The sequence below is a fragment of the Bombina bombina genome, chromosome 10 (genome assembly GCF_027579735.1).
Source record: "Bombina bombina isolate aBomBom1 chromosome 10, aBomBom1.pri, whole genome shotgun sequence".
NCBI lineage: Eukaryota > Metazoa > Chordata > Amphibia > Anura > Bombinatoridae > Bombina > Bombina bombina.
Window position 1 is genome coordinate 57695126 of NC_069508.1, and position 14677 is coordinate 57709802.

Sequence of the window (14677 nt, forward strand, 5' to 3'; positions counted from 1 at the left end):
GTCGCTACTGAGCCTATCTAAATAGGATTTTCAGGAAGGAATATCAAGAGAATGAAGATAATAGAAGTAAATTAGAAAGTTGTTTAAAATGATATTCTCTATCTGAATCATAAAATAACATTTTTGGGTTTAATGTCCCTTTAACATATCTGCCATAATACATCATCTGTCTTCTGTAGGGATTATTATGTCCAGAAAGGTGGGTATTATAAATGGATGGTTAAATATTTTAACCAAATAATCTTAACTTGCCTGAAATATTTTCTAAGTGTTGATCTAAAGAGCAATGCAAAATATTGCTGTAACATTTAGCACTTTTTAAAGCCTGAAATAAATCATTATTATTAATAATAGTATAGCACATAACTGCATGAAGCCAAGCACTCACGCACAACATCAGTCATGAATTGTACTGTGCAACCCCCCAGAAGTCTATTATGTGAGAGATTTAGTACCTGCACTATCCAACATGTAGAAATTAGACTAGACTATCTGACATGTAGAAGTAAGACTATACTATCTGATATGTAGAAATTAGACTAGACTAAATGACATGTAGAAATTAGACTATACTATCTGACAAGTAGAAATAAGACTATACTATCTGACAAGTAGAAATAAGACTATACTATCTGACAAGTAGAAATAAGACTAGACTATCTGATATGTAGAAATTAGACTAGACTAAATGACATGTAGAAATTAGACTATACTATCTGACATGTACAAATTAGACTAGACTATCTGATATGTAGAAATTAGACTAGACTAACTGACATGTAGAAATTAGACTAGACTATCTGACATGTAGAAATTAGACTAGACTATCTGACATGTAGAAATTAGACTATACTATCTGACATGTAGAAATTAGACTAGACTATCTGACATGTAGAAATAAGACTATACTATCTGACATGTAGAAATTAGACTAGACTATCTGACATGTAGAAATAAGACTATACTATCTGACATGTAGAAATTAGACTATACTATCTGACATGTAGAAATTAGACTAGACTATCTGACATGTAGAAATAAGACTATACTATCTGACATGTAGAAATTTGACTAGACTAAATGACATGTAGAAATTAGACTAGACTATCTGACATGTAGAAATTAGACTAGACTATCTGACATGTAGAAATAAGACTATACTATCTGACATGTAGAAATTAGACTAGACTATCTGACATGTAGAAATAAGACTATACTATCTGACATGTAGAAATTAGACTAGACTATCTGACAAGTAGAAATAAGACTATACTATCTGACATGTAGAAATTAGACTAGACTATCTGACATGTAGAAATAAGACTATACTATCTGACATGTAGAAATTAGACTAGACTATCCGACAAGTAGAAATAAGACTATACTATCTGACATTTAGAAATTAGACTAGACTATCTGACAAGTAGAAATAAGATTAGACAATCTGACATGTAGAAATTAGACTACACTATCTGACATGTAGAAATTAGACGACTAACTGACATGTAGAAAAAAGACTAAACTATCTGACATGTAGAAATAAGACTATACTATCTGACATGTAGAAATTAGACTAGACTATCTGACAAGTAGAAATAAGACTATACTATCTGACATGTAGAAATTAGACTAGACTATCTGACATGTAGAAATAAGACTATACTATCTGACATGTAGAAATTAGACTAGACTATCTGACAAGTAGAAATAAGACTATACTATCTGACATTTAGAAATTAGACTAGACTATCTGACATGTAGAAATAAGATTAGACTCATGCAATATCAGTCATGAATTGTACTGTGCACCCCCACAGAAATCTATTATGTGAAAGATTTAGTGTACCTGCACTATCCAACATGTAGAAATTAGACTAGACTAACGGACATGTAGAAAATAGACTAGACTAACTGACATGTAGAAATAAGATTAGACTATCTGACATGTAGAAATTAGACTAGACTATCTGACAAGTAGAAATTAGACTAGACTATATGACATGTAGAAATTAGACTCGACTATCTGACATGTAGAAATTAGACTAGACTATATAACATGTAGAAATACGATTAGACTATCTGACATGTAGAAATTAGACTAAACTATCTGACATGTAGAAATTAGACTAGACTATCTAACATGTAGAAATTACACTAGACTATCTGACATGTAGAAATTAGACTAGATTATCTGACATGTAGAAATTAGACTAGACTATCTGACAAGTAGAAATTAGACTAGACTATCTAACATGTAGCAATAAGATTAAACTATCTGACATGTATAAATTAGACTAGACTATCTGACATGCATTAATAAGACTAGACTATCTGACATGTAAAAATTAGACTAGACTATCTGACAAGTAGAAATAACATTAGACTATCTGACATGTAGAAACTAGACTAGATAATCTGACATGTAGAAAACATAATTTATGTAAGAACTTACCTGATAAATTCATTTCTTTCATATTAGCAAGAGTCCATGAGCTAGTGACGTATGGGATATACATTCCTACCAGGAGGGGCAAAGTTTCCCAAACCTCAAAATGCCTATAAATACACCCCTCACCACACCCACAATTCAGTTTAACAAATAGCCAAGAAGTGGGGTGATAAGAAAGGAGCGAAAGCATCAAAAATAAGGAATTGGAATAATTGTGCTTTATACAAAAAAATCATAACCACCACAAAAAGGGTGGGTCTCATGGACTCTTGCTAATATGAAAGAAATGAATTTATCAGGTAAGTTCTTACATAAATTATGTTTTCTTTCATGTAATTAGCAAGAGTCCATGAGCTAGTGACGTATGGGATAGCAGATACCCAAGATGTGGAACTTCCACGCAAGAGTCACTAGAGAGGGAGGGATAAAATAAAGACAGCCAATTCCGCTGAAAAAATAATCCACAACCCAAATCAAAAGTTTTAATCTTAATAATGAAAAAAACTGAAATCATAAGCAGAAGAATCAAACTGAAACAGCTGCCTGAAGTACTTTTCTACCAAAAACTGCTTCAGAAGAAGAGAAAACATCAAAATGGTAGAATTTAGTAAAAGTATGCAAAGAAGACCAAGTTGCTGCTTTGCAAATCTGATCAACAGAAGCTTCATTCCTAAAAGCCCAGGAAGTAGAAACTGACCTAGTAGAATGAGCTGTAATCCTTTGAGGCGGAGACTTACCCGACTCCACATAAGCATGATGAATCAAAGACTTTAACCAAGATGCCAAAGAAATGGCAGAAGCTTTCCGACCTTTCCTGGAACCAGAAAAGATAACAAATAGACTAGAAGTCTTTCTAAAATCTTTAGTAGCTTCAACATAATATTTCAAAGCTCTTACTACATCCAAAGAATGTAAAGATCTCTCCTTTGAATTCTTAGGATTAGGACACAATGAAGGGACAACAATCTCTCTACTAATGTTGTTAGAATTCACAACTTTAGGTAAAAATTGAAATGAAGTCCGCAACACCGCCTTATCCTGATGAAAAATCAGAAAAGGAGATTCACAAGAAAGAGCAGATAACTCAGAAACACTTCTAGCAGAAGAGATGGCCAAAAGGAACAAAACTTTCCAAGAAAGTAATTTCATATCCAGAGAATGCATAGGTTCAAACGGAGGAGCCTGTAAAGCCCTCAGAACCAAATTAAGACTCCAAGGAGGAGAGATTGACTTAATGACAGGCTTGATACGAACCAAAGCCTGTACAAAACAATGAATATCAGGAAGATTAGCAATTTTTCTGTGAAAAAGAACAGAAAGAGCAGAAATTTGTCCTTTCAAAGAACTTGCAGATAAACCTTTATCCAAACCATCCTGAAGAAACTGTAAAATTCTAGGAATTCTAAAAGAATGCCAGGAGAACTTATGAGAAGAACACCAAGAAATGTAAGTCTTCCAGACTCGATAATAAATCTTTCTAGACACAGATTTACGAGCCTGTAACATAGTATTAAATACTGAGTCAGAGAAACCTCTATGACTAAGAATCAAGCGTTCAATTTCCATATCTTCAAATTGAATGATTTGAGATCCTGATGGAAAAACGGGCCTTGAGATAGAAGGTCTGGTCTTAACGGAAGTGTCCAAGGTTGGCAACTGGCCATCCGAATGAGATCCGCATACCAAAACCTGTGAGGCCATGCTGGAGCCACCAGCAGTACAAACGAACGTTCCATTAGGATTTTGGAAATTACTCTTGGAAGATGAACTAGAGGCGGAAAGACATAGGCAGGATGATAATTCCAAGGAAGCAACAACGCATCCACTGCTTCCGCCTGAGGATCCCTGGATCTGGACAGATACCTGGGAAGTTTCTTGTTTAGATGAGAGGCCATCAGATCTATTTCTGGAAGTCCCCAGATTTGAACAATCTGAAGAAAAACCTCTAGGTGAAGAGACCATTCGCCCGGATGTAACGTCTGGCGACTGAGATAATCCGCTTCCCAATTGTCTACACCTGGGATGTGAACCGCAGAAATTAAACAGGAGCTGGATTCCGCCCATACAAGTATCCGAGATACTTCTTTCATAGCTTGAGGACTGTGAGTCCCACCTTGATGATTGACATACACCACGGTTGTGACATTGTCCGTCTGAAAACAAATAAATGATTATCTCTTCAGAAGAGGCCAGAACTGAAGAGCTCTGAAAATCGCACGGAGTTCCAAAATGTTGATTGGTAATCTCGCCTCCTGAGATTCCCAAACCCCCTGCGCTGTCAGAGATCCCCATACAGCTCCCCAACCTGAAAGACTCGCATCTGTTGAGATCACAGTCCAGGTTGGGCGAACAAAAGAGGCCCCTTGAATTAAACGATGGTGATCCAACCACCAAGTCAGAGAAGACCGAAAATTGGGATTTAAGGATATTATTTGTGAAATCCTTGTATAATCCCTGCACCACTGGTTCAGCATACAAAGCTGAAGAGGTCTCATGTGAAAACAAGCAAAGGGGATCGCGTCCGATGCAGCAGTCATGAGACCTAGAATTTCCATGCAAAAAGCTACCAAAGGGAATGACTGAGACTGAAGGTTTCGACAAGCTGAAACCAACTTCAAACGTCTCTTTTCTGTTAGAGACAAAGTCATGGACACTGAATCTATTTGAAAGCCCAAAAAGGTTACCTTTGTCTGAGGAATCAAGGAACTCTTTGGTAAATTGATCCTCCAACCATGTCTTTGAAGAAACAACACAAGTTGATTCGTATGAGATTCTGCAGAATGTAAAGACTGAGCAAGTACCAAGATATCGTCCAAATAAGGAAATACCGCAATACCCTGTTCTCTGATTACAGAGAGAAGGGCACCAAGAACCTTTGAAAAGATCCTTGGAGCTGTTGCTAGGCCAAACGGAAGGACAACAAACTGGTAATGCTTGTCTAGAAAAGAGAATCTCAGAAACTTATAGTGATCTGGATGAATTGGAATATGAAGATATGCATCCTGTAAATCTATTGTGGACATATAATGCCCTTGCTGAACAAAAGGCAGAATAGTCCTTATAGTCACCATTTTGAATGTTGGTATTCTTACATAACGATTCAATATTTTTAGATCCAGAACTGGTCTGAAGAAATTCTCCTTCTTTGGTACAATGAATAGATTTGAGTAAAACCCCAGACCCTGTTCCACAACTGGAACTGGTACAATTACCCCAGCCAACTCTAGATCTGAAACACATTTCAGAAATGCCTGAGGCTTCACTGGGTTTACTGGAATGCGAGAGAGAAAAAATCTTCCCACAGGAGGTCTTATCTTGAAACCTATTCTGTATCCTTGAGAAACAATGTTCTGAATCCAAAGACTGTGAATCGAATTGATCCAAACATCTTTGAAAAATCGTAACATGCCCCCTACCAGCTGCGCTGGAATGAGGGCCGCACCTTCATGCGGATTTAGGAGCTGGTTTTGACTTTCTAAAAGGCTTGGATTTATTCCAGACTGGAGAAGGTTTCCAAACGGAAACCGTTCCTTTAGGGGAAGGGTCAGGTTTCTGTTCTTTATTCTGACGAAAGGAACGAAAACGATTAGCAGCTCTGTATTTAACCTTAGATTTTTTGTCCTGAGGCAAAAAGGTTACCTTCCCCCAGTAACAGTTGAAATAATAGAATCCAACTGTGAGCCAAATAATTTATTACCTTGGAAAGAAAGAGAAAGTAAAGTTGACTTAGAAGTCATATCTGCATTCCAAGATTTAAGCCATAAAGCTCTTCTAGCTAAAATAGCTAAATACATATATCTGACATCAATTCTAATGATATCAAAAATGGCATCACAAATAAAGTTATTAGCATGTTGAAGAAGTTTAACAATGCTATAAGCATTATGGTCTGATACTTGTTGTGCTAAAGCCTCCAACCAAAAAGTTGAAGCTGCAGCAACATCAGCCAAAGAAATAGCAGGTCTAAGAAGATTACCTGAACATAAATAAGCTCTCCTTAGAAAGGATTCAAGCTTCCTGTCTAAAGGATCCTTAAAGGAAGTACTATCCGCCGTAGGAATAGTAGTACGTTTAGCAAGAGTAGAAATAGCCTCATCAACTTTAGGGATTTTATCCCAAAATTCTAATCTATCAGATGGCACAAGGTACAATTTCTTAAACCTTTGAGAAGGAGTAAATGAAGTACCCAGACTATTCCATTCCCTAGAAATTACTTCTGAAATAGCATCAGGAACTGGAAAAACTTCAGGAATAACTACATGAGGTTTGAAAACCGAATTTAAATGCTTAGTAGATTTAGCATCAAGAGGACTAGACTCCTCCATATCTAAAGCAATTAACACCTCTTTAAGTAAAGAACAAATAAACTCCATCTTAAATAAATATGAAGATTTATCAGTGTCAATATCTGAGGCAGAATCTTCTGAGCCAGATAGATCCTCATCAGAAACAGGTAAGTCAGAATGATGACGGTCATTTAAAAATTCATCTGAAATATGAGAAGTTTTAAAAGACCTTTTACGCTTACTGGAAGGAGGAATAACAGACAGAGCCTTCCTAATAGATTTAGAAACAAATTATTTTACATTAACAGGGACATCCTGAACATTAGATGTTGAAGGAACAACAACAGGTAATGGATTATTACTAATGGAAATACAATCTGCATTAGAAAGTTTATCATGACAGTTATCACAAACAACAGCTGGAGGAACAGTTACCAAAAGTTTACAACAAATGCACTTAACTTTGGTAGAACCAGCATCAGGCAACGTCTTTCCAGAAGTAGATTCTGATCCAGGGTCATGTTGAGACATCTTGCAATATGTAATAGAAAAAACAACATATAAAGCAAAATTATCAAATTCCTTAAATGACAGTTTCAGGAATGGGAAAAAATGCCAAATGAACAAGCCTCTAGCAACCAGAAGCAATGAAAAATGAGACTGAAATAATGTGAAAAAAAGGTGGAGACAAGAATGACGCCCACATTTTTTAGCGCCAAAAATGACGACCACATTATCGGCGCCAAGTACAACGCCCATATTTTTTGGCGCCAAGAATGACGCCACATCCTGTGACGCAGAAAAAACGACGCCCACATTTTTGGCGCAAAAAAAACGTCCGAACGCCAAATATGACGCAACCATACGCAAACTTACGGTGTCAATTAAAGCGCCGGAAATGACAAAATTTTTGCGCCAAAAATGACACAATAAATTGAAGCATTTTCAGCCCACAGGGAAAAAAAGTCAATTGAAAAAATTCTTAATGTAAGAAAAAATATCTCATATGCATTATCCCAAATAATGAAACTGACTGTCTGAAATAAGGAATACTGATTATCCTGAATCAAGGCAAATATAAGTTTAAACACATATATTTAGAACTTTACATATAAAGTGCCCAACCATAGCTTTGAGTGTCATAAATAGAAATAAGATTTACTTACCCCAAGACACTCATCTACATAAAGTAGATAGCCAAACCAGTACTGAAACGAGAATCAGTAGAGGTAATGGTATATAAGAGTATATCGTCGATCTGAAAAAGGGAGGTAAGAGATGAATCTCTACGACCGATAACAGAGAACCTATGAAATAGACCCCGTAGAAGGAGATCACTGCATTCAAATAGGCAATACTCTCCTCACATCCCTCTGACATTCACTGCACACTGAGAGGAAAACCGGGCTCCAGCCTGCTGCAAAGCGCATATCAACGTAGAATCTAGCACAAACTTACTTCACCACCTCCATGGGAGGCAAAGTTTGTAAAATTGAATTGTGGGTGTGGTGAGGGGTGTATTTATAGGCATTTTGAGGTTTGGGAAACTTTGCCCCTCCTGGTAGGAATGTATATCCCATACGTCACTAGCTCATGGACTCTTGCTAATTACATGAAATAAATTAGACTAGACTATCTGATATGTAGAACTTAGACTAGACTATCTGACATGTAGAAATAAGACTATACTATCTGACATGTAGAAATAAGACTAGACTATCTGACATGTAGAAATAAGACTAGACTATCCGACATGTAGAAATAAGATTAGACTATCTGACATGTATAAATAAGACTATACTATCTGACAAGTAGAAATAAGACTAGACTATCTGACATGTAGAAATAAGACTAGACTATCTGACATGTAGAAATAAGACTAGACTATCTGACATGTAGAAATAAGACTAGACTATCTGACATGTAGAAATAAGATTAGACTATCTGACATGTATAAATAAGACTAGACTATCTGACATGTAGAAATAAGACTAGATTATCTGACATGTAGAAATAAGACAAGACTAGACTAGACTCAAGCAATACAAATTAACTTTGTACCATGATTAAAGAAAAATAGAAAATTTGGTTTCATGTCTCTTTAATTTTAGTTAATTTCCCATTAAAGCCATGAATAACTTTTGGTTAGACGAATGCACATAAAATTATGTCCTCCTTTAGTTTAGGATGTATTAAAAAATGTGAAAATAATATATATGGTAGCTTAAACCCAGAGCTGTCACCATTATATTTTTCAAACTAATACTTACCACTTAATACTTGTGTAACCACAGCCTTTAATTTTTTTGGTACCACAATGGTCATTTTGGGAGTCATTTCCTTTTTTAAATGACCATTGCTTTAGCAAGGGAACAGGAGGGGTATATAGGGTCAAATAGGCATTTAAATAAGAAAGCAAAAATAAGCTTTGATAAGTAGCTTAGTGGCAACCTTTCTAAGCACCTTTTGGAGTACCATTACTTGTTAAAGAGTATCTGCATTCTCTTTAAACACTATACCATATCACAGTGAAACATTCTAGCATTTTATTTATAAGAAAGATAGCGTATCTGCACTAAACAGAACTGTTACTCACAATATCCCACGTGAAGTTAGTGATCCAATACACAAAAGGTGTGACACCATTGACAAACTGAAGGTGTTTGGCATTTGACACTCTTTCTTGAATCAAATACAGAACAAAACTAGCTGGGATAAATGACATGGCAAATATTACACAGATAGCAACCACGACATCCACTGAAGTTGTCAGTCTAGAAGAAAAAAGAAAGAAAAAAAGAATACATGTATTTATTACCTGGTGGCAATTAATTAACCCCTCAGCTGCCAGAAACAGCTGCAGCTTATTGCAATGCATTGAGGTAAATGATAGTAATCACTGTAGAATATGACATAGAAAGTTGACAAACAAATTCCCCATTAACACTATTATTCATAGTAGTATTTGTTTTTGTTTGTTATGTAGTGCAGTAAAACTGTAAACAACTTTAAAAAGGGTTTATATATAGTATATATATATAGTATATATATATATATATATATATATATGCATTTTTTTACATTAAAAATAGTACCCATGTTTAGAAACTGCTAGTTGGGAGAATATATTACTGTACAGTAGATCTTGAAATTAAAGGGAATTAAATAAAATTGAAAGCTTTATGGAACTGCAGTTTTATCAGAGAAGCGTTTTGCAATACATAATGGTCTACACATATGCAGTAGGGGAATGATAAAAGATTATACCGCAAAGCCTTCCTGTCTAATTGTAATGTATTAAATAGGTTTATTAAACAAACCTGGATTTATTTCTAATCTCCACAAACACACATAAATATTTTTATAGCTATTGTATTTATAATTTCAGGTGGCTTAAAGACCATTACATACAGTAGAATTGCATAATCAAAAAGACAATGCAATAGCATTTACTCCTAATTTTAAATGAGCAATAAAGATTTTCTAACAAATTTCACAATTTCCTTTAATAAGCCATCCTCCTGTATCATGTGCCAGCCATCAGCCAATCACAGACTCATATACCTATACACTATACACTTGTTCAGTAGGAGCTGGTGCCTCATAAAGTATGTGTATAAAAAGACTATGCCCAATTTGATATAGGAAGTAAATTGGAAATATTCTTAAAACTGCATGCTCTATCTGAATCATTAAATAAAATTTTTACTTTTGCGTCCCTTTAACTAATTTAAGCAGCACATTTAATGTATTGGAATGCTGTGGAAAAGGAAGCCAAAATAATGCAAGATATTTATGACCTGCTCACCTTATTGTTACTTTCACTACCTTTTAAATGTCTGAGACCTGGAACAGATAAACCTCAACCTGGAACAAACACCCTACCACAACCTAGACTAGCCAATCATATCCCCATCCAACTTGATGTCCCCTTGACCCCACTCTAAGACTACCCTAACTCTTTCCCTAGCCTCCCAGTCCTAATGTGAAGAAAAATGTTTAATTTCAGTATATGGATCAAGGCAGCTGGATACAATAATCATTTATTTCAGATGTCAACTTACACTGTGACTTCTGAGAGTTGATCTTTTGTTAAATTCAATGGATGGTTAATTGCAGTTATTCCAAATTCCCCAGGATCTTTGTCTTCACCTAAATTGGCTCTCAATATGGCGTTGTTAGCAATGTTAATGAATGTGACCATGGCATGCCAACCCTTATTATTAAACCACACCTAGCAAATAGAATATAAACAAAGTCATTTGTAAACACTGTTAAATACCACCCTGGCTATGCATCAAACTATTAATTTATTCTATATAGAAGCATAGATTTTGACCGCAAATAAGAACCAGATGGCTCATCTAGCCTGCCTAAATTACTACCTGAGATTAAGGCTTAAAAAGACATTAAATTCACCTATAAAATCTTTAACTAATCATAGAAATGTATATTTGTTATTTATTTTCACCATTTTCCCTGTAATTTACCCCAGAGAGGCTGGAATGCATTATGCACTTTACCTTACCCTAACTACATATTATGCAATTACTACTTAGATTAGAGGAAGAGCTCATTAACATCTGCTCTCTGATTGGCCACACAGGAAATACAAAAAACAATGAAGAGAATAAATGCTACAGAGATAGCTTTTGCAAGGGTGTTAATGACTGGACTGGTCTAAAATGACAAAACCATTTAAATTTTACTAGCAAAGGCCTCAATCACAATCTATTGGGAGCCACATTTTCAGCCTAAAACGGCTACTTTTCAATTTGGCATGATTACAGTAGTGCGTTTCGGCTGATTCTCAGGCTCCCAAAAGGGTTTTCGGCCACTCGAAAAAAGCCCTTTCTACGCTATGGCTTGGTAACACAATATGATTTTCACTCACTTTTTGACTACTTTTCAAGAGCGTTTTTGGCTTATCAAGTTTGGCACCTCTAGACACTTGATGAACCCTTGGAAGGGCCTTTTCGCCACCTGTTTTCATGGCTATTTTGAAACAGCCTTTACATTACACATATGTTAAACACTCTGAAATGGCTACTGGAGAAATTGTAGAGGTTTGTTACCATATGTGGTATTGATTCATTAAAGCTGTATTCATCCCTATTAGAGAGGCTGCATACAGTAAATAGAGTACACATTTACATATAAATAGCCATGTATATATAAGTATATATATATATATATATATATATATTACACACACACACACATATATATATATAGATAGATAGATAGATAGATAGATAGATAGATAGATATATGTGATGACTACATGATATCATGTACAGCTAAGGGCATCTACAGGAAAACTCACTTCAGTACACCTACATCTACAAATGGCATAATTTTATATTTTATATTTCATGTCTCATTGTATTTCACAAACAATACAGGCATTTTTAAAATTGTGTTTTATAGGACATAATCATGACTTTCAGAGTTAACTATTGCACCACTGCTAACACATCTAAATGCATCTATTAAATTGCTGGTATTGGCAGACTCTACACTGTTTTTCTATCGCTATATGGGCGTTTAACAACTTTCACAAGGTTTGTTTTTAAACTAGATATTTTCTACTGTTTGTTAAAGGCCTGGTTCTATTTTGGTGTGAACAGTACACAAAATGGTGGCCTGGATCCCCGGGCCCAGACAGTCTCACTATTAAATTCTACCAGCTACTTCAAATCCTACTAAGTCCACACTTACACACTTTATTACAATCTATAGCCCAGGGCAACACGTTTTCCCAACCTCTCTTAGAGGCTGTAATCATGGTCATCCCAAAACCAGATTAGCCCAAAGACCAAATTGGTAACTATAGACCTATTTCCCTTATAAACATAGATATAAAAATATGCTCCAAAATACTTGCTAATCGCCTCAACACATCCTTTTGAAATTAGTGCACCCAGAAAAAGTGGGATTTGACAAAGTGGGATTTGTCAAAGGCTGAGAGGCTAAAGACAATATCATAAGAGTACTCCACTCCCTCCAATCAGCTTCAGATCATAATAGCCCTCTGATTCTTCTTTTCACAGATGCAGAGAAAGCTTTCGACAGGGTGGATTGGCAAGTTTGGATTCTCGAACACCTTTATATCTAGAACCCAGGCCTAATACCCGCTTCAAAATTAAGATTAACAACACTATCTCCAGATCCTTCCCTATATCTAACGGCACTTGCCAGGGATGTCCTTTATCCCCTTTGCTTTTCACTATCACAGTTGAAATCTTAGCTACTCAAATCAGGAAAAAACCGTCTTTCAAAGGAGTCGACTTTGGCAATATATCCCAGAAATGTCTTCTCTTCCAGCATTAATACAGACCATTGAGGATTACAAATAAGTTTCCAATACTTCCATAAACATGGGGAAATCTGGACTCATACCCATCAACTCATCAATAAATTAAATAGAATACATAACTCAGAAAACTCCCTTTCCCATCACCAAAACACTTAGATACTTGGGGCTAACTATACCGAAGAAACCACATGATTTATTTCACTACAACTATGTAAAACTCCAAACTAACACATTCACACTACTGGAAACATGGCAAAAACAAGGCCATCTATCTTGGATGGGCTGCATTAATACCATCAAAATGATGAGCATACCCAGATACCTATATATCTTCCAAACTTTACCTATAACTTTGCCACACCACTATCTTATCACCCAGCAAAAAATGATTAAATCTTTTATTTGGTCATATAAAAAACCCAGAATCGCCTGAAACACCTTATATTTAAGCAAGACAGATGGGGGACTAAAAATTCCCAATCTCTTAAATTATTACAAAGCAACTCATCTCACATGCATCATAGCCTGGAATCACGCCTCTACCTCCAAACTTTGGATACAAATTGAAGCTAGCTTAGCTAATGTATACAACATGAAAGATGTTTGCAAGACACCAAAAATAGCGAGGTCGGAGCACGTGGCTGATAGTAAAAAATGTTAAAGCTACTTTAGAAGTTTGGGACAAACTGAGTCAATGCCCTAATGATCTCTCAACTTTACTCTCACCCTAAACCCCACTATTGGGCAATCACCTTTTCTTTACACACAACTCTTTCATTTTTGATATCACAAATTCTGCACACAAAAATCTCCCTCTTTTCCTACTGACTGATAGGACACAGATCAAAGAACGAGCAATACTAAACGACACAGTAGGACCGCCATTCCATAAGTGGTAATCGTACTTCCAAATCTGACACTCAATAAACACCAGCCCCTATAGAAAGAATATTATCCGATCTCTTAAGCCATTTGAAAACCTCTGCATAAACCCTTCCATTCAGAAATCCCACCTCTCAATTGCGTATAAAATACTTAGAGGTTCCTTACCATACAAAAGACTGGTTTCTATCTCTAAATGAGAGTCAGAAGTGCATTTTCAAATTTCATATGAGAATTGGAAACACAGCTTTAAAACGGCCCACTCCTCATCAGTTTCATTAACCCTTGCAGAATTCAATTACAAAATTCTTTCACGTTGGTATCTAACACCTCAGAGAATATGAGACATCTTCCCAGGGCAACCTCTAGTTGCTGGAGAAGATGTGGAGACACAGGCACACATTCTCATATATGGTGGTCTTGTCCAAGACTTAGTACTTATTGGAATATCTCCTTCAACTCAAACATTATACTCCTTAACCATATACCACAAATAGGATGCATATACCGTATTAAACTTCTATAACTCATGCCGAGGCGTAACTAGAAACCACAGGGCCCAGGTGCAAGAATCTAAAAAGGCCCCCCCACCAAAAAAAAAGTGATTTTTTTTTTAACATTTAACACAAAAAAAAATGTGAATCAGATTACATGTCTGCAAAGGGAGGTAAAAAACAGGCAGGGGTGACAGCAAAGTAACTTTTATTCAATAGTTACAGGCAAAAAAGAAGGGCCAAAAGG

At 35.8% G+C, this 14677-nt stretch overlaps 1 protein-coding gene across 1 annotated transcript in view; it reads right to left on the bottom strand.

The window, feature by feature from the left end:
* Nucleotides 1-14677, bottom strand: part of ABCA4 (ATP binding cassette subfamily A member 4) — a 382609-nt gene that overhangs the window by 51128 nt on the left and 316804 nt on the right. Inside the window, exons 37-38 of the mRNA XM_053693132.1 lie at nt 10800-10969; nt 9332-9509 (exon numbers count right to left, since the gene is read on the bottom strand). Of these exons, the coding sequence (XP_053549107.1) occupies nt 9332-9509; nt 10800-10969 (348 nt within the window). The remainder of the gene's footprint in view (nt 1-9331; nt 9510-10799; nt 10970-14677) is intronic.